The 27,310-nt window shown below is 47.3% G+C and overlaps 1 protein-coding gene across 3 annotated transcripts in view; it reads right to left on the reverse strand.

Annotated features, from left to right (window-relative positions):
• Window positions 1-27,310, reverse strand: part of USP9X (ubiquitin specific peptidase 9 X-linked) — a 2,614,063-nt gene that overhangs the window by 2,145,392 nt on the left and 441,361 nt on the right. For all 3 annotated transcript variants that reach the window (XM_069636534.1, XM_069636533.1, XM_069636535.1), the window contains exon 6: window positions 15,510-15,728. In XM_069636534.1, the coding sequence (XP_069492635.1) occupies window positions 15,510-15,728 (219 nt within the window). The remainder of the gene's footprint in view (window positions 1-15,509; window positions 15,729-27,310) is intronic.

The following is a 27,310-nucleotide window of genomic DNA, read 5'->3' on the forward strand; positions in this document are numbered from 1 at the left end:
CCTCTCTTCTTTCTTACCAGGATGCGGAGGAGGATAGAATGCCGGAAGAACAACCTTCTGGGCCAAATGAAATTCTGTCACTACCTTCGGAAGAAAAGAAGGACGTACTCTAAGGACAACCCTGTCCTTATGGAAAACAGTGAAGGGAGGCTTAACTGAAAGTGCCTGTAACTCACTCACTCTGCGAGCAGAAGTGACCGCAATTAAAAATACAGTTTTAAGAGTCAACAGTCTCAAAGGACAAGAGTGCAAAGGCTCAAAGGGAGCACCCGTTAGGAACCTGAGAACAAGGTTCAAATCCCAACCGGGCACCAGGAAAGGTGACTGAGGGAACACATAAGTGAGCCCTTTCAGAAACTGTGAAATTAAAGGGATTTTAAAGTAGGAACACTCTTCAAACGAGCGCTTAAAGATTGACAGCGCCGCCAGGTAACCTTTAATGGTACCCACTTGCAAGCCCCTGTGGGCCAAAGAAAGTAAAAACGACAGAACCATGGGGATGTCACATGCAAAAGGATCCACATTCTGAACTCGGCACCAGTCGCAGAACTTACGCCAACGGCAACGGTACAGAGACTTTGTTGCTGGCCGTTGGGCCGAGAGCAACACCTCCATCACGTCTTCAGGGAGGTCCCAATCCTTATACCTCAACCTTTCAGAAGCCAAGCGTGAAGGTTGAGGGATCTGACCTCTGGATGGAGAACCCGACCCCCCTCCCGTGAGAGAGAGCAGATCATCTCGGTAGGGAAGACGACGTGGAGGGCAGATGGACAAGTCGAGAAGGTCCGGGTACCACGTCCTCCGAGCCCACGCCGGAGCAATGAGGATCATCCGGGAACTGAACTTCCGTAACCTCCGCAGCACTTGCGGGATGACGGTGACTGGAGGAAACGCGTACAGCAGCGGGAATGACCACTCCACCACGAACGCGTCTCCTAAGGCTCCTTTTGGAGGAAATTCCCACGAGCAGAACCTCTCGCACTTCCGGTTGACACTGGAGGCGAAGAGATCCACTTGAGGGGACCCAAAGGGCGAAGATCTCCAGGAGTATCTCCTGAGCCAACTCCCACTCGTGAGAGATCGTGCTCTGTCTGCTCAGAGCATCCGCCGTCACGTTTTCGTCTCCGGCCAGATGAACTGCCGAGATCGAAACTTCCTGCTGGATGGCCCAGAACTCGAGCAGCATTGCCTCCCTGCACAGAGGAAGTGACCCTGCCCCCCCTTTTTTGTTGAGGTAGTGCATGGCCACTGTGTTGTCCGTCAGGATCAGGACATTCTTTCCTCGCACAGTCGGCAGAAAAGACTTCAGGGCTAGCCTGACGGCCCTCAGCTCCAACAGACTGATATGGAGTCTGGACTCCGACGGAGACCAACGACCGCTGACTGTCAGCTCGTTGGCATGAGCTCCCCATCCCGTGAGGGATGCATCCGTCACGATCGTCACCTCCGGCCAGGGAAGCCAAAACAGAGCCCCCTTCATCAAGTTGCCTTCGATGGCCCACCACAGAAGGTCCTGGGCGACCGAGGGCGGCACCTGAACCGGGTCAGACATCCTGCCGGAGGACTGCGACCACTGCATCTTGAGTGCCCACTGCAAAGATCTCATCCGCAGGCGAGCCTCTGGCAATAGAAGAATGCAGGATGCCATGAGGCCAAGCAACCTCAAGAACTCGAACGCTGGGAGCATCTGGGCATGCTGAAACTTGTGCACCATCTGCTGAATGTGAAGAGCCCTCACCTGGGGGAGGAAAACACTGCCCCAGGGAAGTGTCGAGCACTGCTCCGATGTACTGGAGCTGCTGTGTTGGCATCAAATGGGACTTCTTTAAATTGAGGGAGAAGCCCAGCCTGTGAAGGGAGTGGCAGGTGACTGACAGATGATCCAGGACCTGCTTGGGAGAGCGCGCCCTGATCAACCAATTGTCCAGGTAGGGGTAGACGTGAATCCCCTTGCCTGAGATGCGCTGCCACCACCACCATGAGCTTGGTGAAAACCCTCGGGGCGGAGGTCAATCCAAACGGCAGGAACTGAAAATGCGAGTCGCCAACCGCGAACCTCAGGTGCTTCTTGTGCTTGGGATGGATAGGCACATGGAAGTAAGCATCCTTGAGGTCGAGTGACACCAACCAGTCCTGAAGCTGAAGGGCCTGGAGGACTTGAGAGAGAGTAACCATCTTGAACTTGTCCTTCCTGAGGAGTTTGTTCAAACCGCGCAAGTACATGATGGGTCTCAATCCCCAGTCTTTCTTCGAAATCAAAAAATAAGGGTAATACCATCCCTTGTTCCTCTCCCTCCGCTACAGGCACCAGTTCTATGGCGCCTTTCTCCAGCAGGGCTTGAATTTCCTGCGCAAGGAGCGGATCCGGACTCTGCAAAGAGAGGTTCCCTGGTGGATTGTCGTGAGGCCTCTGCCGAAAGGGAAGACAGTAGCCGTGGGTTATGATCTCCAGAACCCACACATCTGAAGTAATGGCACGCCGCTCTACAAGATGCTGCGCCAGTCTTCCCCCAACCGGCGAACCATGGGACATGCCTCATGACCGAGTGGTACATTCATTGAGTGTGGTTGTGGGTGCACTGTTCCCCCGTGTTGGGTTAACAGGTTGGTTAGACACAGGAGTTTGATGGAATTGCAAATCACCAGTTTGCGCAGATGTGGCTACCATTGTTGTATCGCCCACATAGGAGCAGCTAGGATGAGCGTCATTCATCTCTGTGCATCTTGTTCACTATCCTGCTCATTAATGGAGTCGGGGAAGGAGGGGGAGACCAGTTCATCCATAGGGCATGCCCCTTGGAGTCTGGCTGGGGGAACCTGGATGCGCAGTCTGGGTATTGCTTGTTTTCTCCTGCAGCGAACAAGTCTATTGTGGGGTAACCCCACTTAGAGTGCTAGTTTTGACAAATTTGGAGAATTTGTGCCCCCATGCCCCATTTGTTGATGTAGAACATAGATGTTGTGCTGTCGGTGAAGACTTGTAGCAACAGACTTGTAAGCTGTATATCAAATGCCTGAAGGGCTTTGAATACTGCCAGCAGTTCCAACAGGTTGATGTGGTTCTGTGCTCTGGCATGTGTCCACAGACCCTGAGCCATGTGATGAAGGTGATGAGCTCCCACCAACCAGCAAGCGAGGCATCTGTCGTCACTATAGCTTGCACCTTTGGATCGTTTAAGGGTTTGCCCTTTAACAGATTCTCCCTTGTCCACCAGCAAAGTTTTTGTACCAGTGTTGGCAAAAACCACTAAATCATCCCACTAACCGCTTGCCTGAGAACACTGTTTTGCCAACTACTCCTGCATGGAACGCATGCGCAGGCGTGCGTGCGGCACCAGGTAAATGCAAGATGCCATCATGCCTAGCAATCTCATTGTGTACGCTTATCTGGCGACCGGCCTGATAATGTGGTATTTGCAGTAACTTTTTGGACTCTTTCGTCTGAGGGGAAGACTAAAGCCTCCCTTATGTCTATTACAGCCCCTAGGAACTGTTTGGTTGTGCTTGGCACTAGGCTTGTTTTTTCAACGAGAAGATTTATGTTCTCTGAATGGTTGTCCTGCAAATTTGGGGGTTTCCCCTGTAATCAGCCAGTCGTCCAGGTAAGGGCACACTGGGATTGACTCCCTGCACAGGTGCGCTGCTACCACTGCCGGGTACCTTTGTGAATACCCTTGGAGCAGAAGCTATGCCGAAGGGTAGCACCTTGAATTGGTAGTGCTGGTTTCCCATCTTGAATCGCAAGATTTCTGAGTGCTGGGAACATAGAAATATGAAAATAAGCATCTTTCATATCCAGAGTTGCCATGTAGTCCCCCCGCTTTAGCAGAGGGATTACCTCTAGTAGCGTAGTCATGTAGAATTTTTGTGGCTTGACATTGGTTTGCAGGGCGTAAGTCTAATAATTGGTGCATTGTTAGATCTTTCTTTGGCACAAGGAAGTAGGTTGAATAAAAACCATTATTTACCTGGTTTGATGGGACTACAGCGTCCTTTAGGAGCAGCGTTGCGATTTCCTCTAGAAGCGTGCGTTGTTCTTCCTCCGAGTGTGTCTTTTAGCGCGGGGGTTGGTTCCAAGGGGGTCGCTGGATTAGTTCCACACAGTACCCACCCACCACCGTGGATGATGCGATTCCCCCTCCTATGCTTGGGTCAAGTTTGAAACGCGCCCTCCTACTGGAGTGTCATGGGAGGGCACCTGAAACGGGTTTTCACTGTTTTGGAGGCGTTGCTCCACCTCTAAAGGACGAAGACCACCCGCAGCCGCGAGATCGGCGTTGTCCACTCTGGTAATCCTGTGAGGCTTTGCCTTGATTGTTACCCCAGGATGCCCCTTGGTTTTGACCATACAGTCAATCCTTTTGGAAATTGCGTCCTCTAAAGCGATGAAAATTACTACTCCCTCTTTGGCTTGAGGGTTTATCTGTAAGTTGTCTCAAGGACCTTAGAGTATCGTACTCGTCTTTAGCAGACTTGAGTGTGTCCTCTACTGCATTTCCAAAGAGGACGTTGGGCTTAATGGGCATATTTAGCAGTGTTGCTCAAATCTCCTGCTTGAACCCGGATTGGCGAAGCCAAGTGTAGCGCTTAATAGTGCCTTCCGCAAAAATTCTTCCTGCATTATCAGCGGCGTCTAAATAATTTTTAAGGATGCAGCTAAAGACTACTCTGCCCTCTGCTGCTACCTCGGCCAACTGTGTCTTTAGGGGCTCAGAGGCTGAAGATAGAAGTGCGGCCACCTCGTCCCACTTATGACAACTGTAGCTAGACAAGAGATAGTGTTAGCTATCCTAGCCTGAAAGGCAGCAGAGGAGGCTACTTTCCTGCACATGGTATATAGGCGTTTGCTTTCTTTGTCAGGTGGTGCTTCAGAGGAAGCTAATGGAGTACCAGCTCTCTTTCTAGTGGTTGTTACTACCAGTCTGGCTTAAATTGGCCCCTGATATAGAGGGGGTCTGTGGGCACTGGGCGAAACGGTTTCTCAATGTGTGGGTTAACCGCACACATCTGGTTGGTGTCTCAAGAGAAAGTTGGATCCTTCTCTGGACGGATTGAAATAAACTGAGTAACTGCCAGTTTATCCCCCGGGATATCCTCAACAAAATCTGTGACCTGCTGAGTCACTTGTGTTTTGATTTGGAAGTGCTCGGCAGCCTTAATGAGCATGTCATTTAGAAGGGGCTGGTTGTCGATAGGCAAATCAGAAATAGGTGGGTCTTGGGTGACGGGAGAGGCTATATTGTACATATCTTCTCCTTCGTCGTCCGCATAGTTTTCCTCTGTGTCCTTTTGTGCTGTATAAGTATCTACAGCATCATCCTCAAAGTCTGTGTCAGAGATAAACGTAGGGAGGGTCAACCTGGGATGAAATCTCCAGGGTGTCTGGGCGAGACCTCTTAGAGGGGGAGTGAGTAGTAGGGGCATTTACAGTGGCCAGAGGCAGCTGTAGTAGGAGGGGTGTGTTGCATGCTTTGGAAAGCTGCTTGGTTTTTCTCAAAAGAAATCCCAATAAAGGTAATCCTCCTCATGACCCTGTCTAGATCTACACATGTCCATTGTGCAGAGCTTGGAATGGACGTAGGGCCTAGTGTGGAAGTAATAGGGCCTGGTGTGGAAGTTACAGCGCCTGGTAAGGACTCTTCTTCAGTAGGAAGGGGAACCCTTGTGATGCTGGGAATCCCTATCCTCGGATGAGGAAGGTGACCTATGTTTATGAGGCTTCCTGGAAGAGTGCTTCTTAGACTCCTTTCCCTACATATGCCCCTTCGGGACGTGTTTTTTGATTTAGTGGGTAGTCCCGACTACACTGAGGCTTTTACCGATTTTGATGAAGGTCAAACCTCAGAAGTGGAGTGCCCAGATGCCTCATCAGCCAACGTGCGACATTCGGGTGTGTGTTTATTAATGACGTTTGTGCTGTATTTCGACAGTCAGGGTCTGAAATGTGGCGAATAGGACCTAGAATGCCCAGAGGCCAGTGAACTAGCAGACCTCTCCCTAGACGTCATGTGGCTCTTAGTCGACGCGCACGCAGAGTCTCGGGCATTGGGTATGTGTTTAAGAGTAGGGGTTGTGTGAGCGCCAGTACTGCCGGGGGTCGTCCCCAACAGGGCAGCTGGCCTGTCTGGTGGGGTCGGTGGCTTGCACTTGGGAAACTAACTTCTCGCCTTCGCTGTCCGAAACGGCGGTGTCGCTGCCATCGCTGAAAGTCCCCTCCACGTCCAGGGTGGGCTCAGCGTTTCATCTTACGGTCCTTCAACATCTTCGGTTTGAAGAGCCTGCAGGCTCGACAGTTCCTCAACGTGATCTCGTGGGAGGCTTAGGTAGCACAGCATGTGCTGATCGACCCACGGGAATGTTTTCTTACACCTTGGGCAGAACTTAAAAGGGGTTCTATCCATGATAACATGTAATGGCAGCTCAGCGAGTGTAATGTAGGAAAAGTGGCAAATGCATTCTTAATGTCCTCCCCCCTCTCTCCCTACTGCGTGGGCCAAAGCCCGGTGCGGCGCTCCCGGCCAAACTGATTCATCGAAAAGTCTTCTCCGACGATTGTCTTCCTTCACGGTTGACGAAATGATGTTGAAAAATCGGTTATCAAATTTAAAAGGATAGGAAGAAAGGCTAAAATAATTATAATAATCAAAGGCGTAAGCCGAAAGAGAACTCCGCTTTTTTGCATCGGTCTCCGATGGCGGAAAAAAAAATCTGAGGGACCTCGAAGCGTGAAGAACCATGGGTACAGTGGACATCACACTAGGGATAGATTTACTGGCACGCCCCGTCTATGTCCCTTTTCGAATTTCAGAAACAACTGTAATACTCTGCAGCTTACACTAGATGTCGGCCTATGCACAGCATGTGATCTAAGCAGATTGCACAAAATATCTATCTCTATATATATATTTCCATCTATATCTCTATCTATATATATAGATGGGAGGCCACCTTCCTCAGTGATCTACTTGCATCTAGCTTTGCTACACAAATTGTCGCTTGTTGGCGATACATCGACGATATCTTTGTCATATGGAAGGGTACTGAGGCCGTGTGGCAATCATGTTTATTAATATGTTTCACAAATATTAATACAAACATGTCCAATCTGCGTTTCACAGAATGTAACAGCATTACTGAAATTGTCTACCTTGATGTAGTTGTGACCCTTGAAAGATCTGGTTTTCACACAGCACTACACAAAAAACCTTCAAATACCGGCCTACCCTTGCATGCAACTAGTTGCCATCCTACGTCATGCAAACCTAGTATTCCATATGGTGAATTTATCAGATATCGTAGGAATTGTACAGAACTAGCATCTTTTGACCATCACTGTGCCCTGGCGGCTCTAGATTTTGTTAAACAAGGCTATGAGCGCAGAATCATAGACATGGCCTATACCAAGGTACACGGACTATGCAGGGATCACTTATTGTACGGCATTAAGCCCGTTAGAACTGCCATCGATGATGAACCCCGACTTATTGTTACATTCGACAATGCCTCTAGCTATGTCCGTAAAATCATAGAGCGACATTGGCGTGTTCTCATCGTTGGCAAAGATTTGTGCCCTCTGCTCTCCAAACGTCCAACCATCACGTACAAGCGTGTACCCTCGCTTAGGGATAAACTAGTTTCTAGTTTGTCACCCATCAACACTAATTCTTCTCTTACTAAATCACTGATGGTCTCCCCTATAGGCTTTACTAAATGTTTTAAATGTAAGGCCTGTGCTCATGCGACTGCGTGTAAATCTTTTCTACATCCGGTCACCCAATGTAATCAGCTAATCAAGTACTCAATGAACTGTAATACTGCTTTTGTGGTTTATGTTCTTTCATGTCCCTGCACGAAATGCTATGTCGGGAGTACCACATGTAAGCTTAAGCTCAGAATATTGCAGCACCTTAGGGCAATCAAAAACTCAGATCCCGCATACCCTATGGCCAAGCACTTTAAGCACAAACATAATAATGACCTTACTTTTCTTAAATTTTTCGCAGTAGCACATATTCCGATCCATCCTAGGGGCGGAGACCGCATGTTAAAACTCAGACAGCTGGAGACCAGATTCATTTTGGATTTGGACATCAAGTTCCCTAATGGTCACAATCTCGATGAGGAGCTTTATACGTTTTTGGGCACATACGAGTATATACCCCCCGCTGCCTTTTGGATTATTTTGCCTTCCTCCACTAATTTTTTGATCATACTTAGTTGATGGGAATGGTTCTTTCATTCTGTATTCTTTTCACTAATTTGTCCCTGGTCTATATACAAGTTTTATTTTTTCTTTTCACCATTATGGTGGCTGCATTATCATTATTGTTTGTAATTGGTATTGGTTCCATTTTCATGCTGCTGCAATCAAGACCTTGTAGGACATTTGGTACATTTTATTTTCCGTATGTAGTCTGTGGTATTTATTATATGGTACTCTATGTTATTTTCTTCACTTTGGTTACTTGGTCGTTTTTTCTTCAACTTTTTGTTACAATACATACTTACCTGTGTACCCCGTAGATTATTATAATCTTTTCTGTTGTCCAGGTATTTAGTCAGGCCCAATGTTTCCATCTATGGGTCTCATGCTCACATTGTTCAGCCATAGTTATACCTGGTTTGTTTGTATACGTTCACAGTTGCTATGTGTAGACGATATAACCTGCAAATGCTATGCCATACTACTGCTTATTGTGGTTACCAACGTGATTTTGCTTATTTGCACATTTTCATGTTGCCCTTTATTTGCTTGCACTTTATATTTTTCTCAACATTGGTCTCAGTATGAAATGTTATTCGGCTGACTTGTACAAATTATTGCTGCCTTGTATTCTATTATCAGGACTGTATTCTTGCTCTTTTGCACATATTGATGTTGCGATCATGATACATTCTCTGTCGTCTTGCACATATTTATGCTGCTATGTTTGCGTTCTTGCACAAGATCTATTGCTCAGTTGACTTACAAAAGCCACTATTGCTATGCACCTTGTCACCAGGACTGCAATTTTGCTCTTTTGCACATATTGTTGTTGCGAATGTGATGCAATTTTTAATATCTTGTACATATTTATGCTGCTATTTTGCTTGTTTGCACAAGGCCTTACTGTCCTTATTGGACGCCATGGTGGCTCAGTCAATCTATTTTGTATAATCTGTCTCTATTTGCATATACTTTTTACCTTGATATGACATACTGTTTGGTCTTTTAATCTTCGTGTATATGATGGCACTGTGTCGCTTTTAGCCTGATTTATATTTGACTGATTTATATATATATATATATGTATTTTGATCTGATGGGGTATTATGATTTTATTCTGTTAGTGCACTTTGCACTGATCCTACTGCCAATTGTGTATTGTAATTGCTTTTTTTAGACCGGTAACACAAGTAGGAAATTGGGGTGCATGGGAATTGGCTCATATGGCCATGTTTCTATATTTGACCTTTTGTTTGCTTGCCTTTGGTCTCTATATTTAAAATAGGCTCATTTTGATCATTCTATTGGCCTATTCTATCGGTCTCGTTTGGTTTTTATTGTTGACCATTATCTGATTTTCCCTTCCAATATGGCCGCCATTGAATCAGTCCTTTCATGCACCCCTATTTCTAATGACATAGTTGATGGACTACATGCTCTTTTAACTGTGCTTTGTCCTTCGTTTCTTTACGTGATCAAGCGCTCAGTCGGGCGTGAAACGCATTGTAAGCAGGTCGTGCCTCTGTTTGTTTTTGATGTTTCCCCAGCCGTTTGTTTTGCACATTTTGTGCTGTTTTCATTAAATGAGCTTCCTAACTACCTCTTGTGAGCTGCGCTTCCGTCTTTCCTTTTGGACAGATTTTCAGTTTCAGCAAATTTGCAGCAGGAGCAGCCGCATGGTCCCGAAAGCGTGCTTTTGAAATGGTGGAAATTCATGCAGTAGTTTTTTTTTTTAAATGACCAAAAAGTAGGTCTAAAAAAATGTGTGATATCTATGTCTGCTCCGGGGACAAATTTCCCTGTTCAGTCCTCGGAAAGGAAACAGATTGGCTTATCGACTTGCGTCATGTCCGCAGACATGTGATGTGTTCGCTGATTGGCTGGGGTGAAGGGTGAGGTGTGTCACATTGTGGTGATGCGCCTGCCATCTTGGATCCGCGGACAGTGCGGCCTGAAACGGGGAAAAGAACAAGTTACTTAACTGGTAACGTTCTTTCGATTGGATGTTCCTCCAACGTATTCCTCATTTTAGATGTATTCCATCCAGCTTTAGCTGCTTTGGAAAAAAAATTCGGCAGAGGGCGCCGTGCGTCGATGTCGTCGAGTCGATGGTCCCTCGAAGGCCTCCGTCGAGGGTGACATGATCGGGTGTATAAGTAGCACGTGTGGCGCCCGTTGGCCTCAGTTCTGTTTTTTCCCCCTTAACCATTGATTTTGCACTGTGTAGATTGTGCCGGTAGACAGGTATTCGCCTTGCGAGAGTTGAAGTGGCAATAATCCGGAAAAATCTACAGAGGGGTAGGTTGGGAGGGCGATGAGGAATACGTGGGAGGAACATCGAATCGAAAGAACGTTACCAGTTGGTAAGTAACTTGTTCTTCGAGTGGATTGTGTACTCCAACGTATTCCTCACCTTAGATAGACTCCCAAAGCAGTACGGACAATTTCTCTGGAGGAGGGGTTAGATTTTTCGATACCCTTAGATGGCTGAATATAGTACTGCTTCATCAAAATTAAGCTCCCTAGACTGGGAAGCATCCAGACTATAGAAATTGAAAAGGTAGGTAGTGAAGACCAAGTTAATGCTTCACAAATGGACCTTATAGGAACACCTCTTTGTAGGGCTGTCGAAGAGGCAATGCCTCTGGTGGAATGAGCCCTTAGACATTCTGGTGGGTCTTTATGTGCTAATCTGTAGCATTCTGAAATGCAAAGCACAATCCAGCGTGATATTGTTTGCTTTATCACCGATTGTCCCAATTTCCTAACTGTGTAGCCAATAAACAGTTGATTGTCCACTCTAAGCTTGGAAAGCCTAGAGATGTAAAAGCTTAAAGCTCTTCTTGGATCCAACCCATGTAATCTTTCCTCCTCCTTGCTAGGAAGAGATGGAGGATAAAATGCGGGTAAAACTATTTTCTGACTTAAATGAAAATCAGACACCACTTTAGGTAAAAATGAGGGTTTAACCTTCAACACAACTCTGTCCTTATGGAACACAGTATAGGGTGGCCCAGAAGACAGTGCCTGCAATTCGCTCACTCTTCTTGCAGATGTTAAAGCAACTAGGAAAGCAGTTTTCCATGTTGTTAATCTTAATGGAGAAGTGTGCAAAGGCTCAAAAGGAGCACACATTAAGAATTTTAGGACCAGATTGAGATCCCAAATTGGTACTTGAAATGGGTAAGGAGGAAACACATTAGTGAGTCCTTTTAAGAATTGCACTACCAAAGGAATTTTGAAAAAGGAGCATTCTTCCGACGAGCGCTTAAAGATGGAAAGTGCCTCAAGATAACCTTTAATGGCCAACATCCGCATGTTATCTCCCGCCAATATCAATACAGCGTTGGCCAGCCTGAGCTGCAAGGCCAAGTTGGCAAAGATTTTCCTCCCGAGGGAGTCGAGGAGCTTGTCCTCCATTCCAAGAACCTGAGTAGCCGTTGTGGAAGAGGATGCTGCAGGCCTGGACTGCAAAGTGGCCACAGACACCACTGTGGAGGAGGGAGGCGGACAAGACGACAGGGCCACCTCTTCCGAAGAATGCAGCCTGCACCTCGCGTCAATCTTTTTATTGACAAAAAGTCCCAAGTGTTGCTTTTCCCAAACTCTCCCCCCTCGGCCAGAACGTCCTTCTGCAGGAACAGGCCGGTACGCTCCAAGGGAGACAGGGTGAACACCCCAGAAAGCACGCCCTCCTGCAGAGCAGGTGCCTCTGGCACCGGAACATCTAAGAAACTCATGTCCAGTACCCGGTCATGAAAGGCTCTGATAGAGCGGGGAAGGTCCTTGTTGTCCTGATCGCCTTGAGGGACATCTGTCAGGTCAGGATCCTGCTGACCGGTGTCAGGCACTGCCTTGTCCACTGGGGACAATGGAGGCAAAGGCGGGAGAGCAGGGAGGGGCACCACGGGCAAGGGAGGCGCCGGCGGAACCACCGGAGGAACGGGTGGAGCCGAAGGCGTAGGTGGACATATCTCCTTGAAAAGCCCTTTGAAATATTCCCTCATGGGGTCGGTGCGCATAAGCGCTTGAAATTTACCGAAAAAGGCATCCTCAGGAGATTGTTTCGGGACCTGAGGAGGCCTCTCATGAGGTGGACAAATCCACGGGGAAGGGTGCCACACCGGCCCCTCCACCGACGTATCCACATAAATCAAGGGAGCCGCCACCCGCAGGCAACGAAACATTGTGCGCAAGAGGCATCCGGGCGTTCCAATCATAAACCGGATGGTAAGGATGCGCACAAGGGACCTTCGGTTCACCCAAAGGACCGAACCCTACACCAGGGGCCGATGGCGTAGTTGTAGGGCTAGTACCTAAAATGACCGCAGTGGTCGTGGCGGGAACGGCCGCCATTTTGACCTCATCTGAGGGGAACTGCTGCACGTGAGGAAGTGAGGCAGGGGTCCCCGTCGATGGGTCAGGGGTCTTAATTTTAGCCTTAACGTAAGGAACCTCGGCAGAGCCGGTACTATGAGGCCTGGAATGTTTCTGCGACATACCAACCGCCAACTGAGCCTTCGAAGGAAGGGCCTCGGCACTGCCGGTAAAAGAAGAAACTTTCTTCTTTTCCCCCTCAACAGATCTGGTGTCACCAAAAGAGCGGGAACGGTGAGCAACCGCTTTCACCTACAGGGCCTTGCCCGGCCCCTCAGAACTGTTAGTAGCCTTAGCCTCTGTACGAGGGACCTCAGACCTAGGCCCGGTAGAAGCCTTATCTGCACGGGCCTCGAACATCCGTTCGGTAACCTCAAGCCCAGCCAAGGCCCCGGGGCGCACCCCGGTTTTGTTTTTGAGGGAAGCCGAAAGAGCGGCCTCAGAGCAAGCTCCGGTACCCCACGACTCAGTAGAACTGGGTCTACAAACAGCTCCCACAGGAGGGGCCTCGGAGCGTACTCCGGTGAACACAGGCCCCTTACAGAGACCCTTGGAGAAAACTCCGGCAGAATTATTAGGCCCGATAGGCACCTCAGGGCGAACCCCAGTAACAGAGTGATCAACGCCCCACCCGGCCCGAGAGGAACCCGGAAAAGTATCCCCCGGCTGGGGTGCTCTGGAAAGTAAAGAACTTACTGGGCGTTTTTTCTTCTCGTCGATGAACGCCTGAAAATGAGAAGGAGGAGTTCGTCGAACACCTCCTCCCACCGCTCAACCTGACGTTGAAGTGCCCGGACCGAAAGGGAGTCACAGTAAAAACAGGAGTCCCAACGGTGTTCGGACCCAAACACTCTAAACAAAGAGGATGGGGATCCGCCCTCACGAAGCGACGGGGACACGATGAACAGTCTGGAAAATCTAGTTTAAAAGACAGACAGACTAGTAAACGAACTCTAGCTAGAGCCAGAGAGGAAAACGGGGAAGAAAATCTTCCGAGGATGCAAGTGCGTCCGGCCCGATCGTGCAGAGAAAAGGACTGATGGGCGCCAAGGTGGGCGGGGTTGCGGCCGTGTGCCGGGCCCCGCGCAGGAAAGAGGGACACATTTTTGAAAAAAAATTGGATGCTTTTTACAAAGTGCTCCAGTCCACAGGACGGAGAGATGTCCCATAAGTATGGAGGAAAGGGGACGGGACGTAGGAGTATCCCCATTACATGGAGTGCAGCTATAGTTTGCCCCATTTAGAAAAAGTGCGATCGGAAAGTACCAACAAATTATTGTCCATCCGTCTAATTGGACGTTCCTAGCAAACATTTTGTGTCCATTGTGTTACAAAGACTGAATGCCTGGGTGGAATTAAAGGAAATTGAACCAAAGAGAGTGTCCTCCGCTGCACACACAAAATAAAAAAATACGAATATGGAAAGTTTATAATAGATCCATGCATTCAATTTAATAAAGCAAAGGTTATTCCTGTGCTAATGTACAGGCCTGAATTTGAAGATCCGGGTTTCGCCTGGTCAAGGGCGATGGGCAAATTGTGTGGACGCATTCTGTGCATTCCAGCTTGTGTGCCAATAGCAATTAGATATGAACTCGCCCTCACTTCAATTAAGGCAATGGTTGAATTGAGATTCTTAGCATTGTATAGGAACATTCTAGAGCCACCACCAAACTCCTTAAACATGGTTGTTTGCAATTTCAATTAAAGGAAATGTATTTCATTTTCCCGGGCACTTTTTGGGAAAATAAACGCAAATAAGGAGGACCCATCATGTCCGCAGTTAGAAGAAAAAACAAAAGATTGGCAGCACGAATGGATAGAAACGAAAGCAGAGGAAAATAAATACAAAGTCTATTCCCAACTGAAGGATATTAAAAATAAACAAACTGCCTCAAAATCTGAAACTATTTCTGCATGCGTTTAAGATTCAATCTATTCCCCACTAGAAAATATTGGACGTTAGACATAAGTATTGCTTAGATATTGCAGGTTGTGATGCATAAATGGGTAACTAGAAACCCTCAAACATCCATGTATTGAGACTCAAAAATTACATCTATTCGAGGGAACTATTTTTTGCAATGTGTTCCTAGTGGTAATTCCATGTCAACAGGAACAGTTCTGGCATATGATCCTTAATGGGTCCAACAGCCAAATGACTATGGAAGCTGTACAATTTATACAAGAATTGTTAGAGGGACAATAAAGTGTTGTAAACTTGTAAGGGTTAACTTGTTGATGCTATCCAATAACTCTGTGATAAGGACTATGCATTGAAAAATGTATACATATGTAATTTAAAATGAATTTATGACAATGTCAAGACTGGGAATGAAATGTGATGGAACCCATCTCTTGTTTTTTTTATTTATGCTCTTTTATTGTAAATGCCAGAAAGTGATGCGTCTTTGTTAAATATACATACATTATCTAACATTTTATTTAAATAACGTTTTGTAAAGGTTTCTAAAGAAAAATACACATTTAAAAAAATTGTTTACACCATACATATATTTTGAAGGTATCCTCACTATCTCTGCAGAAAAAGGCTAATTGCCAGTTAGAGGGCACTGTGGGGACTTTCTAACATTGGTTTTCATGGAATAATAGTGGCATCTGATTTATCAACAGGTGATTGACTGCATTACCACATCCTTATTATCATGAAAACACATACCAATTGATAGTTTTTCTGTGCCTTTTTTCTGCAGTCAGCACCCAAGAGAAGACTCCATTTGCAGGCAAATAATACATATGGGTTCCTTCAAAGGAATTTCTTTTTGTGTTCACAGATCTCTCACAAACTGAAAAACTCTTTTTATGACATAATTAGATCACAACCAATACCAGTACAGTGCAAATGAGGTGACACTTCTGGTGAGTGGATGAGGAAGGGTCATAAATAAAAAATAAATAGACTGACCTTTGGTGAACGTGGGTCAGGGGGTCTGGCATATAGTTCATCTTCTGCCAATTGAACACCTGCAGGAACAGTCTCGGACGGGCGTGTACCATTGTAGATATGGAACTTACAGTGAGGATTTAAGGCCATAGCAAGAAGCTCAAGAAGCGGAAACCAATCTTGTGACAGCTTGGCAACACATAGCTCCACCAAGCGATGGGTGTTGTTAATAATGCACCTCTGTTTGGAAAAAATACAGATACAGAAATGTGTGCTTAGAAAAAAATTTGAAAATCACCTCATTAAAAACGAAATGATAAAAACTCAAAGTATAAGCTAAAACATCAATACAATCAAGTTGTTAGTTTCAGTGCAGTGATCTAGGTTTGTTTAGCATACATTTAACACTAATCAAATATAAAATACATTTAACAAAAATTCACAAAAATAAAAAATGCCAAGCTACTAAAACAGGTAATTTAAATCCAGTCTATGGGACAAAACACATACAGGCCCTCTTCACAGATGACAACTAACCATTTATGAGGTGCTACAGTGCAAGAAAAATGTCTTACCCCAATACCCTTAACTGATAGTAAAAGATGCTCCAATAAACTCTCCTACCCTGAGCTTGCATGATATAAAATATGCTACATGATTGTGAACAATCCAAACACACACAGTGGTCCTTTTCCAAGCAGAGCAATTCGCAGAAAATGGAAGCTGAATACAACTAAGCAGCTGAGTAACTATCTGTCTAGCATAATGTAACAAACTTACTACTGCCCTGTAGGAGTACTGGGATGAGTAGATTTATCTAAACCCCCAACTCAGCCCAACACAACTACTAGAATAGCAGTGATAGCAAAGAAATGTCTAACAGGCAAGACATGAATGCTAACCCCCTTACCCATGCGCCTCTTATGATAGCTGGCACGGAGGGCAGGCATTACTCTGCAGGAGGTGGTGAGCCAGGATTGGAGCACACAAAACATCAATAGTACGTTTTATGTACCAAAATAAATGTGCAATCAAGATTCTTTAACAAATAAGACTGATAAAAAATAAAAAGGACTGAAATTATTAAACCACTAACAACTCACTTCTGTAATGAGATTTATACGGAATGCAAGCTTTGGGAGAAAGGGGCAATCTGGGTATTGAAGAACCATTGACTGCAGATGGACAGTCTTGCAGGAAAGTCAAACAAGTTCATGAATGTCCAAGATACAATATGGGGCCTTGGATGTCAACAGGCACATAGAACAAGACCAGAACCACAGTATATACCTTTTCTTCTTTTCAGGTTCCTCGATGGTGCCAAGCACTTTGATGCTGAGCACTTTCTGGTTTTTAGAGACAGGTTAGGCTTATCAGGATTCAACAAAGGAATACAATTTTGAAAAGTGACGACGGATCATGGCTATAAGCAGCTTGGGTCAAGCAGGGTATGTAAATGGGTGTAGCTTGAAGGCTCAATGGAGTCTTGATGCTAGAATAGCAGATATTAATTGAGCAGCAAGCTGGTATAGCTGCATCCAACAGCACGGTTCAGTTTGCCAAGCTGCAAAGGCTTGTAGCAAGCTAGGGACAGGCAACAACGTTTGGGATCGCGCTGCTCAAAGTCTCTTAAAGCAGCTGGAAGTTTGAGTGCCAAAGGTAGCTCAGTTGGGTCTTTGCAGTGACTCGAGGCAGCTCATAATTTCAGCGAGACAAAAGGTAGATTCTTTTGGTCCTTGGGTTCCTGTAGGCCCCTTCACAGAGTACCTCAACAAAGGCAAATCCATCTTCGAACCAGCCCTATAAAGGGTGTATTGGGCACTTTTACTCCCTAAAAATGTGGAGTAAAAATACTCCCCGAAAAAAAATGGAAAAGGACACGTAGAATCTTGCGCGCCTGCTTTCATCCTCATTCCTCCAGGGTTATGTTTGCTCCAGTAGTGCACGTAGTACCACAGAAAGAAACTGCTATTGTAAGTGCCTGATTGGAAGAAGTAAACATGAGTCTTTTAATGTGCATGAAATAAATATTACACACATATTTCTGTTTTGCAGTTAAAACCTATTTTTAATCGCTTATGAAGTGCTCCCATTGGGAAGTGTACTTATATCTAACTCCCTAAAAATCATTTTGCTCCCAACTTTAAAAAATGTAGAGTAAAATACTCCGACCTCCAAATCCTATCTGGAGCACTGCAATCTAACCTTGCCAGACAGGCAAGTTGACAGAGATACTTGGAGGGCTGCCACTTAGCAAGCAACAGTTAAGCTTGCCTAGAGCAGGTCATCTCAAATGTTACCCAAAGATTGTTAGGGAGAGGGTCTGAACCCTCTCCTTGAGGTCCTAGTCTTCACTCAATGGGTTGCCTTTTAACCCAACGTCAGGGTTTCACCTTCCAAGTCACTGTGCACAGCAGATTAGTACATGCAAAGCCTCCTGCAAGGGATAATTCCTTGCTGCTTTAACTGAGGTTATTCCTTGAGATAACTCCGTTGTCTGACATAGATCAAAAAGACGCTTGTATTAACTCCCTGGTGTGACCCTCAGTTATGTTGTGAAGGCCCAATTGAAGCTCTTATCCCACCCTTAAACGAGTTCTGTCCTGTTTTCCTGGGAAGTCGTCAAGGTTTCCTAGTGGAGAACAAAGGGCATTGCGGGCAAACCCACCATTTGTTGTGGATGAAAAACAGAAATGTCTCTGCAGCTGCAGGTTACAGTTGAAACTAAGTGGATAATATGAAAATCACAGTGGGTTCTGGAAATGTTAAACTATGTCCGCATATGCCACTTTATCAAATATGTATAGCTTGTATTTACATTCAATCAATTAACTGCCACCAGGCAATAAGGATATGTAGTTACATGGTATTTTTAAATACTTCAAAGTCCTTTAAAAAGGCATCCCATGCCTGTTGAAATTAATTTTATTCCAGTAGGTGGTTTGTTTTAGGACAGTAAATGTTACCCCGGTGGCTACCATGCTGCCAATTAACATGGCAGCTGGTGCTGTGTCAGACAGGACACAGAAGAGTATACATGTGTGCACCTCACTTTTCAGCATGGAGCACTGATATTGGGGCATGTTGAGCAGAGCCCACGGACTGTGAAAACAACCATTGTTGTGCAAAGCAAAAATCAAAAACTCAGGATTGCACATGCTTGAATATGGCATTCTGTCACACACAACAATTGGAAAAATGAGTAGTAATTAACTGAGCTACACAATAGGCGCATGAAAAGCCCCAACTGTTGACTCTTTTCTGTATTTGCACGAGTCATTTCATGTCTAGACAAGTATGCTTGCATTACTACATTTTAAGATCGTCTATTTAGGCAGCAGACATTAACAAAGCTAGCTAACTGGAGAGCTACTTTAAAGCGGATGTATTGTTAACTTTGATGAATTATGTGAAAACGTGGACGTGAATGCTTTAATACATTACGTGAATGCTTTAATACATTTCTGTACTTTAGGTTACAATTAACAGCTGGTGAGAAGTGCAAGTGGACCTTGGTTATGTGAACTATGCGCCACCCACCTGCTTACCGCTGCCCCATCCTTTGCTTCAATTTCCTAACTATTAGATCAAGGGCCTGGACCTCCAAAGTGAGGGGCAGAAGAAAACAAATTACTGTTTGGATCTGTTGGGAGAAAGGAGTCAAGAGCAGAAACCCTGCTACTCTATCATCAGGTGATCTCCCTCAAATGTTTTCACCACACTATCTCAATAGCAAATCACCACTCATCTCCAAACATGCAGCTCACCAACAACAAAATGCACACTGCATCGCAGCAACCTCACCCGAGCCACCATAGACCCAATCAGTACTCCAACAAGGACACGAAAATGGATGCTAGTCAACAGCTGCTCACCAATGAAACCATGCAGCAGACATCACCAACCTCATCCTCACACATGACTTGGACATCTTCCACCCCTTTCTCATCACCATGTGATCACTTGAAAACACTTGCCACTGTATAGGCGCTTTATATTTAAAAAAAAACTTTACCATTACCAACATTACCATGTCTCTCACACAGATCAAAAACAGCTTGTGCTGTAACTTCAACATCCCTGGCAACCCAGCAGCAAAGTCAATGAAAGAAGATGTCCACTACTTGACACTCTGAACCTCACAGCACACGAAAGAAGCAGCTCACTAGAAAGTTAATATCCCATCAGGGAGCAAAATGTGCACTAGCCATTAGCTAGTGATAAAAGACTCTTGGTAAGTAAGAAATGATGTGCAGTGCTTGTGTGTCAAATTGAGGTGTCGAGTGACAATTTATAGCTAGAAAGTAGTTTTTAACGTCAGGTTTTTACCACTGATCCCATCATCACTGTCCTGCCCGCCCTCCATCACAGCTCTCCCTCCCCCCACTTGATTGGTTGCACTAACTGGCAATCCCTTTTGACAATCACACCGGTTCTCTGGGTAGACCGCACCAAACTCCACCTCACACAGGCAGATTTACCACTTACGAACAAGGACTGCGACTTGCTTTTTCAAGAACGGCACACCCTCACTAAGATGAACCGCCATGACCTAGTGAAACCGTGCTACCTCAAGCCGACTCGTTGTGCATCCTGGTACAGTGAAGGACTCAACTTCGAGAAACAAATTAGAAAACAAGAAAAGATATGGTGAAAATCCTGCAGCGCTTCAGACCTCACCATGCGCCAGGAACCCGTACTACACGCAGATGACTGCTCTCCACTGCCAAGGCCAAAAACGAAAGCAAAGTCCTTTTGAAAGCCGCAAGCACTAAATCAACCCTATGCCTGTCCCAACGGTTGCCACACTCCATGAAAAAATCCACCACTATCAACTCTTTCTTCATCACGAAGATCCGCCAACGCAGACACCAACATCACAACTGACATTCTGAATTGGAGGAGTTTTTGGGAGGTTAGGTAGTATTCATATTGGTGGGGGGTGGGGGGGAAATCACAAAGGGTTTTATGAGGTCGTCGCTCTAGAGGATCTGCATCAGGGTGCAGTTTTAACCAGGTTGTATTTTAAGGGGGAACCACCAAAACAGGTGAAAAGAACTGACCAAATCCCCAGAGAATTAGAAAAGATAGGTCTTCAGAGTCCTTTGAAACGGGAGGTAATCATCAGTGTCTCCAAGGGTCACTGGCAGAGAATTCCACATACTGGGGGCAGGACTGAAAAAGAGCACCCCACCGAACCTTGCATAATCTAGGAACTCTCAACAGGACTTGAGAAGATGATCAGAGTGTTCCTGCAGGCCTATAGACGTTTCTTTTGCAAAGGATTGCGTTTACGGAGTGCACTGCTGAGAGTGTTACTCCCCTGACCAATTGCTGTAGATGCATTGTTGCTATTTGATTTGCTAGTGTTTGAGGTAAGCTGGCGTTTTCTTCTTCAACCAGATGTTGAAATCTCCTAGTATTATCTGGTGGTCAGATGTTGATGTACACAAGTGTGTCCAAGTCCGATAAGGTAATTAATTGCCTTTAGGCCCTAATTGACAGTGAGGTCGAATTCAAAATAGTAGGGGTCAATAAGCTCTAGGTACCTATTTGGCAAGTGGGGATGAGTGGTCTAGGGAGGAACGTGCTTCTTTTAGACAAGAGAGTGCGAGGGACCACCTATAGCAATGTCAATATTTTTAATAAAAAACACTGAATCATCTCTCAGAGTCAGCATGTTCTTTAGACGATCTGACATTCTGTAATAAAAGTCAGTGGGCTTGATAAATCACCTTGGCAAATCACCAATCTCATGAGAGGGTTTTAGTGTGCTGGCCATTTTTGTCAATGTTACATCCAGGCCCAATTGTGTTGATAAAGGGAAGCCACAGGAGGTGGGGGCGCTCGAGGGCCCGAGCAAGATGGCCACGGGCTAACATCACTGTGTAGCGAACTGGCAGACCCGCCTGGATTATGCCAGACAGATTGCCATAGTGTGAAGTAAACCCAGACAAGTGTTGCATGTCTCCCTGAGCTCTGGCTGCCAGTTTTTCTGAAGCTGTAGGCTCACCGACCACCTGGGATCGTGGCTGAAGCTATGTGCAATGCCCAAGGCCACTGGGGGTGATGGTGTTGCTGTGTGCTCTGTGCGAAGTGACTCTGCTATGATCACCTAAACAGAGAGAAAGGTGGTCAAGGGCTCGTATTGATAATAGACAGGTCCCCAGATCGCCAGATTGGGTGAGTGCTACCAGCAACGCTAGCGTTGAATCACACCAGAAGGGGCCCACACACCCAGTGCACTTTCCCTTCAGTGTACCCACGCAAGCTCTTCCGGGGCTATGGCTACCATTACAACAGCTACTGGGGACTCTGGGCATCCAGTTTGCGTGCTGAATGCGCTGCATTTATTCAGCGCAGAGGTGGTGGACCCACTAACTACGTAATATGTGGTTGCCTGCTGGATATCCACAAAGCCACCGGCAGCAAAGCCTTGCAACTTATTACAATGGCGGCTGATACGCTATGGGGCAAAATAACCAGGTTACTCACCGTAGTGACCACCTTACTGCTAGTCCATAGTCCCCTTTCCTCCCTACTTATGGGACATTCCTCCGTCCTGTGGGACGGGACCGGAGCACTTTGTAAAGCATCAAAATGTTAAAAAATGTTAGTCCTTCATCTCTTTTACGCGGGGTACTGCACAGGGCCGTAACCCCGCCCATCTTCCCTCCCCCCCGCGCATTGCCCATTAGTCCTTTTCTATCGCCAGGTCAGACACCTTTAAGCAATAATAGAGGAACCTTAATAGAGGGAACGGCAGGCGGGCGTATGGAGGAAAGAGGACTATGGACTAGGAGTAAGATGGTCACTACGGTGACTAACCTGGTTATACTCCTACGTCCCGTCCCCTTTCCTCCATACTTATGGGAGATTCCCAAGCACTCCTCCCAGGAACTACGGGTGGATGGAAAAAAACCCTTATTAAAAAAAGGTTCTTCAGCACAGTCTGGCCAAATTGACCGTCAGATCTGGAGCTCAGGTCTAGACAATGTTTACAAAAAGCCGATGGGGAGGCCCATGTAGCCGCTTTTGCGATGGTATCCCAGGGGACATTTCTGAAAGGCAACTGCAGCTGCCTTGCACCAAGTGTGCATGAATACCTTTAGGAGGCTGCAGTCCCTGGACAGTGTAAGACTCCGTAATACAGGCAGCGATCCATCTGGAGATAGTCGCCTTAGAGGCACGTTTACCTTGTGGATTACCAAAGGTCACAAACAGTTGAGGAGATTCTAAATTCAGATGTCCTGTCCAGATAGAATTTAAGAGCCCTTCTAACATCCAAACAATGAAGAACCCTTTCCGCTTCTGAAGCTGGGTTCGGAAAGAAGACCGGCAGGGAGATTGACTGATTCAGATGGAAATCAGACCTTTGGCAGGAAAGAAGGATTTGTTTGTAGGACCACCTTATCCTTGTGGAAAACCAAAAAGGGATGCTCCACCGACAGAGCTAGGAGCTCACTCACTGGCCCTGCTGAAGTAATGGCAACCAAAAGAGATACTTTCCATGAAAGGTATTTAAGATCCACCGTGGCCATTGGTTCGAATGGCTTATGGCACAACGCCATAAGGACCACATTCAGATCCCACGTCAAGTACGGATTGCGAACTGGAGGATAGAGACGCGTGAAACCCACAAAGTGCCTCTTAACCACTGGATTTGACAGTGGAGAAGAGCACTGATCTGTGGACAGGTAGGCAGCTACCGCCGAAAGATAAGTTCTGCATGACAGAACATAAATGCGCGATTCTGCTGGGTGAGACACGAAGGACAGCACCGTGTCAATCGTAGCCACCCTGGTGTCCAGCTGTTTGGCTAAGCACCAGAGACAGGACCAAGGCCACTTGCTCTTATACTGAGACCTCATCAAAGGCTTCCTGGCTGCCTGAATTATTTGCATGTTATCAGCAGACATGTTGAGATGCTCTAAAGATCTGAACTCGGGCACCATGCGACCAAGCTGAACGATTGTGGGGAGGGGTGCCACAACTGTCGATCCCTCTGGTGAAGCAGATCAGGACTCACTGGTAGGCTGATCGGTGCACACACCGACAGCTGTTGAAGTTCTGAGAGCCAGAACCTGGCCGGCCACCACAGGGCTACGAGCAGAAGAGAACAGTTCACTGTGTTCCTCAGCTTGCAAATTGTCCGATGATTCAGAGGCAGAGGCGGGAAAGCCTAGGCCCTCATGTTGTGCCAAGGAATCTCAAGAGCATCCCCCAGTTTGTTTGCAGATGTCACGAAGATGTCCACCTCCGGCATGCCCCAGCACACGAATAACCGTGAGAGGAGCTCCGCTTTCAATTCCCATTCGTAGCTGACCATTGTCCGCTGACTAAGGGCATGTGCCGTGATGTTCAGCTGGCACGGAATGTGCACTGCTACCAGCCAGACGCCACGCTGTATCGCCGATTTCCAAATTTGGATGGTCAAACCCACAAGAGGGGGAGACTTGGTGCCCCCCTGCTTGTTGATGTAGTACATTGACACCACATTGTCTGTGTGGATACGGACAACTTTGTTGGCAATGACCGGCCTTAAAGCCTTGAGCACTAGGAAAATCGCCAAAAGCTCCAAATGATTTAAGTGAAGGAGCTTGTCCTGAGGCGACCAAAGGTCCGAGACCGGAAGAAGATCTAACGTCGCAACCCACCACAGAAGGGAGGAGTCAGTCGTGACCGTTACCATAGGGGCTGGGTCTTTAAACCCTGCACCCACCAACAGGTTGCTGAGAGACTACAACCACACCAGGTCCGCTCTCATGGAAGTCGGAATCAATATCAACTGAGTCCGGATCCACAGCCTGACGCCAAGAACTCCGAAGAGCCATTTGAGTCTGCCTCATCTTGAGACGAGCGAGATGTAGAGCTAATACGCACAAGGCCGTGAGGCCCAGAAGCCTCTGGAACCACCAGGCCGACATACTCTCCGACTGCGCAAACATCTAACACGTGGCGAACAGATCCGCCATTCTGTCCCCGGTCAGGTAAACTCTGCAGTCGATCGTGTTCCAGTGAAAACCCAGGAAAATCAAGTCCTGAGAGACCGTCATGGAAGATTTCCGCCAGTTCACCGACAGCTCGAGGTGGAACAGGAGCTGGAGTAGAGACTGAAGATTGCACGCTGCTTTCAACAGGCAAGGGCTGCTTAAAAGCCAATCGTCCAAATACGGATACACATGGATAACCTGCAGACGAAGATAAGCTGCAATCACTGACAACCTCTTCGTAAAGACACGCCTTGCCGAGCTGAGGCCAAAAGGAAGCACTCTGAACTGGAAATGCTCCTCTCCCACAGAGAAACGCAGGTATTTCCGGTGTGGATTCCAGATCAGAACAGAATATACACATACGCATCCTGAAGGTCCACCACGCTGAGCCAATCGGCTATCTGTAAAGAGGACTTTATCTGACCAGGCGTGATCATCTTGAATTTTGAGGTACGAAAAGATTGAACTGGGAAAGGTCTAGAATGGAGCGCAGGCCAGCCTGGTTGGGTTTGGGCACCGTAAACAGTCGGAGTAGAAGCCCTCCCCTCGTTCCCCTGGGGGAACGGGTTCCACCACCCTGAGATCCAGCAACTTCTGAATCTCGGCACTGAGGGAGGGCGACCGCAACTGCTGGAAAGGAGGGTTGATGGGTGGGTAAGGGGTAAGCGGAAGCCCGCCCGAGCGACTGACAAGACCCACGGTCCTCGGTGATGGTCTGCCATGCCTCCCAATGAGATGCAATGCGTCCTCCCACAGGGTTCTTGTGCAAATTAGCAGGTTTTACGGTGGCGGCACCACCTGAACCTGAGGAGGAGGCTGAGGAGCAGGAGAAAAATAGACTCCGTTGCTGCCTCCGGCAGGAGTTCCCCGAAGGGGTATCGACTGTGGGATTTTCGATCGAGAAAACCCCTGAAACCAGCGGAGGGCCGTGACTGACAACGGTCTCTGCGTCCTAAAAGGTGGTTTTACCAGGACAGACAAGCATTTGGCAGTCTGGGTGCTATCCTTCGTTTTGGTCAGCTCCACATCCGTTGAGGAATGAAAAAGCTCTGAAGTCAAACGGCAGGTCCAAAACCTTGTCCTGCACCTCCTTGGAGAACTTGGTGGCGTGCAGCCAAGCCTCTCGAGAGGTATCCACTTCAAGCATAATGCCCCGGGCCGAAGTGTTAACATGCAGGTGGGACCAACGGCGCAGGCGGGCATATCTCCCTAAAAAGAGCCTTAAAATACTCCTTCAGGGGGTCGGAACGCATACATTTTTGAAACTTGCCGAAAAAGCAGTCTTCCGCCAACGATTTTGGAGCGGCCTGAGGAGGCCTCTCATGGGGAGGGTAATTCCAAGGACTCAGGGGACAGGGTCGCCAAGAAGGTCCATCCCCAGAGTTGTCCACATAAATAAAAAGGTGGCGACGCCGCAGGCAGCGAGACATTGTGCGGAAGGGCATCCGGGCGTTCCATTCATAAACTGGATGAAACGGATGAGCACAAGGCAACCGATCTTCACCTACAGAGCAAATCCCTACACTTGAGGCCGATGTCGTAGTTGTAAGGGATGCATCCAAAATGGCCGCTGTGGTCTTGGCGGGAACGGCTGCCATTTTGTCGGCACCTGAGGAGAACTGCGACACGTGTGGAAATGAGGCAGGGGTCCCCAAAGGTGGGTCAGGGGTCTTCATTTTAGCCTTTACACAAGTAAACTCGGCCGAGCCGGTACTGTGTGGCCTAGGATGTTTTTGTGACATGCTAATAGCCAAACTAGCCTTCTCAGGAAGGACCTTGGCACTGCTGGTAAAGGAGGAATTACAGTTCGAAACCTCACCTTGCCCCCTCAACAGCTCTGGAGTCACTTCAAGGGCGAGAACGATGAGGAACACCTTTCACCGACAAGGCATTAACAGGCCTCTCAGAACTGTTGGTCACCTTACCCTCTAAACGAGGGACCTCAGATCCGGGTCCTGTAGAATCCTCTTCACGCCGTCCGCGAACTTCCGTTCGGTATGAACAAGCCCAGCCGAGGCCTCGGGGCGCACCCCGGTAGCTTTGAGGGAAGATCCAATCAAGGAGGCCTTGGAGCGAGCTCCAGTACCCCACGACTCAGAACTGGGCCTACAAACAGCCCCCACAGGAGGGGCCTCCGATTGTAATCTGTCGTCAATAGGCCCCTTACGGAGACCCTCCGAGAAAACTCCAGTACACTTTTTAGGCCCAGAGGGCACCTTAGGGCAAGCCCTGGTAATAGAGCTTTTAACGCTCCTCCCAGTCTGGCAAGACCCCGGGAAGGAGTACCCCGGCCGAGGTGCCCTAAAAAGTAAGGAACTTACTGAGCCTTTCTTCTTTTCGTCGATGGATTGAAAATCCGTAGGAGGAGTGCGCTGAAACACCTCCTCCCAACGTTTTAACCAACGTTGAAGTACCCGGACCGAAAGGGAATCGCAATAAAAACACGAGTCCCACCGGTGGTCAGGACCCAAACACTCTCAACAAAAGAGGATGGGGAAGCGTCGCTGACAGGAAGAACAATTCGGGAAGTCTAGCTGAAACGGCATAGACGGACTATGAAGCGATCGCTAGAGAGAGCCAGGAGGAGGAAATTGGAAGAAAACACCTTCCGCAGATGCAAGGGTGTCCAGTCTCGAACGAACGGAGAAAAGGACTGATGGGCGAATCGCGGGGCGGAGCCAAGATGGGCGGGGTTACAGCCGCGTGCAGTACCCGGCGTAAAAGAGAGGAAGGACTAACATGTTTGCAAAATTTTGATGCTTTTACAAAGTGCTCCGGTCCTGTCCCACAGGATGGAGAAATGTCCCGCAAGTATGGAGGAAAGGGGAA

This window comes from Ambystoma mexicanum, chromosome 7p (assembly GCF_040938575.1).
Source record: "Ambystoma mexicanum isolate Mex_15411 chromosome 7p, UKY_AmexF1_1, whole genome shotgun sequence".
NCBI classification, from domain to species: domain Eukaryota; kingdom Metazoa; phylum Chordata; class Amphibia; order Caudata; family Ambystomatidae; genus Ambystoma; species Ambystoma mexicanum.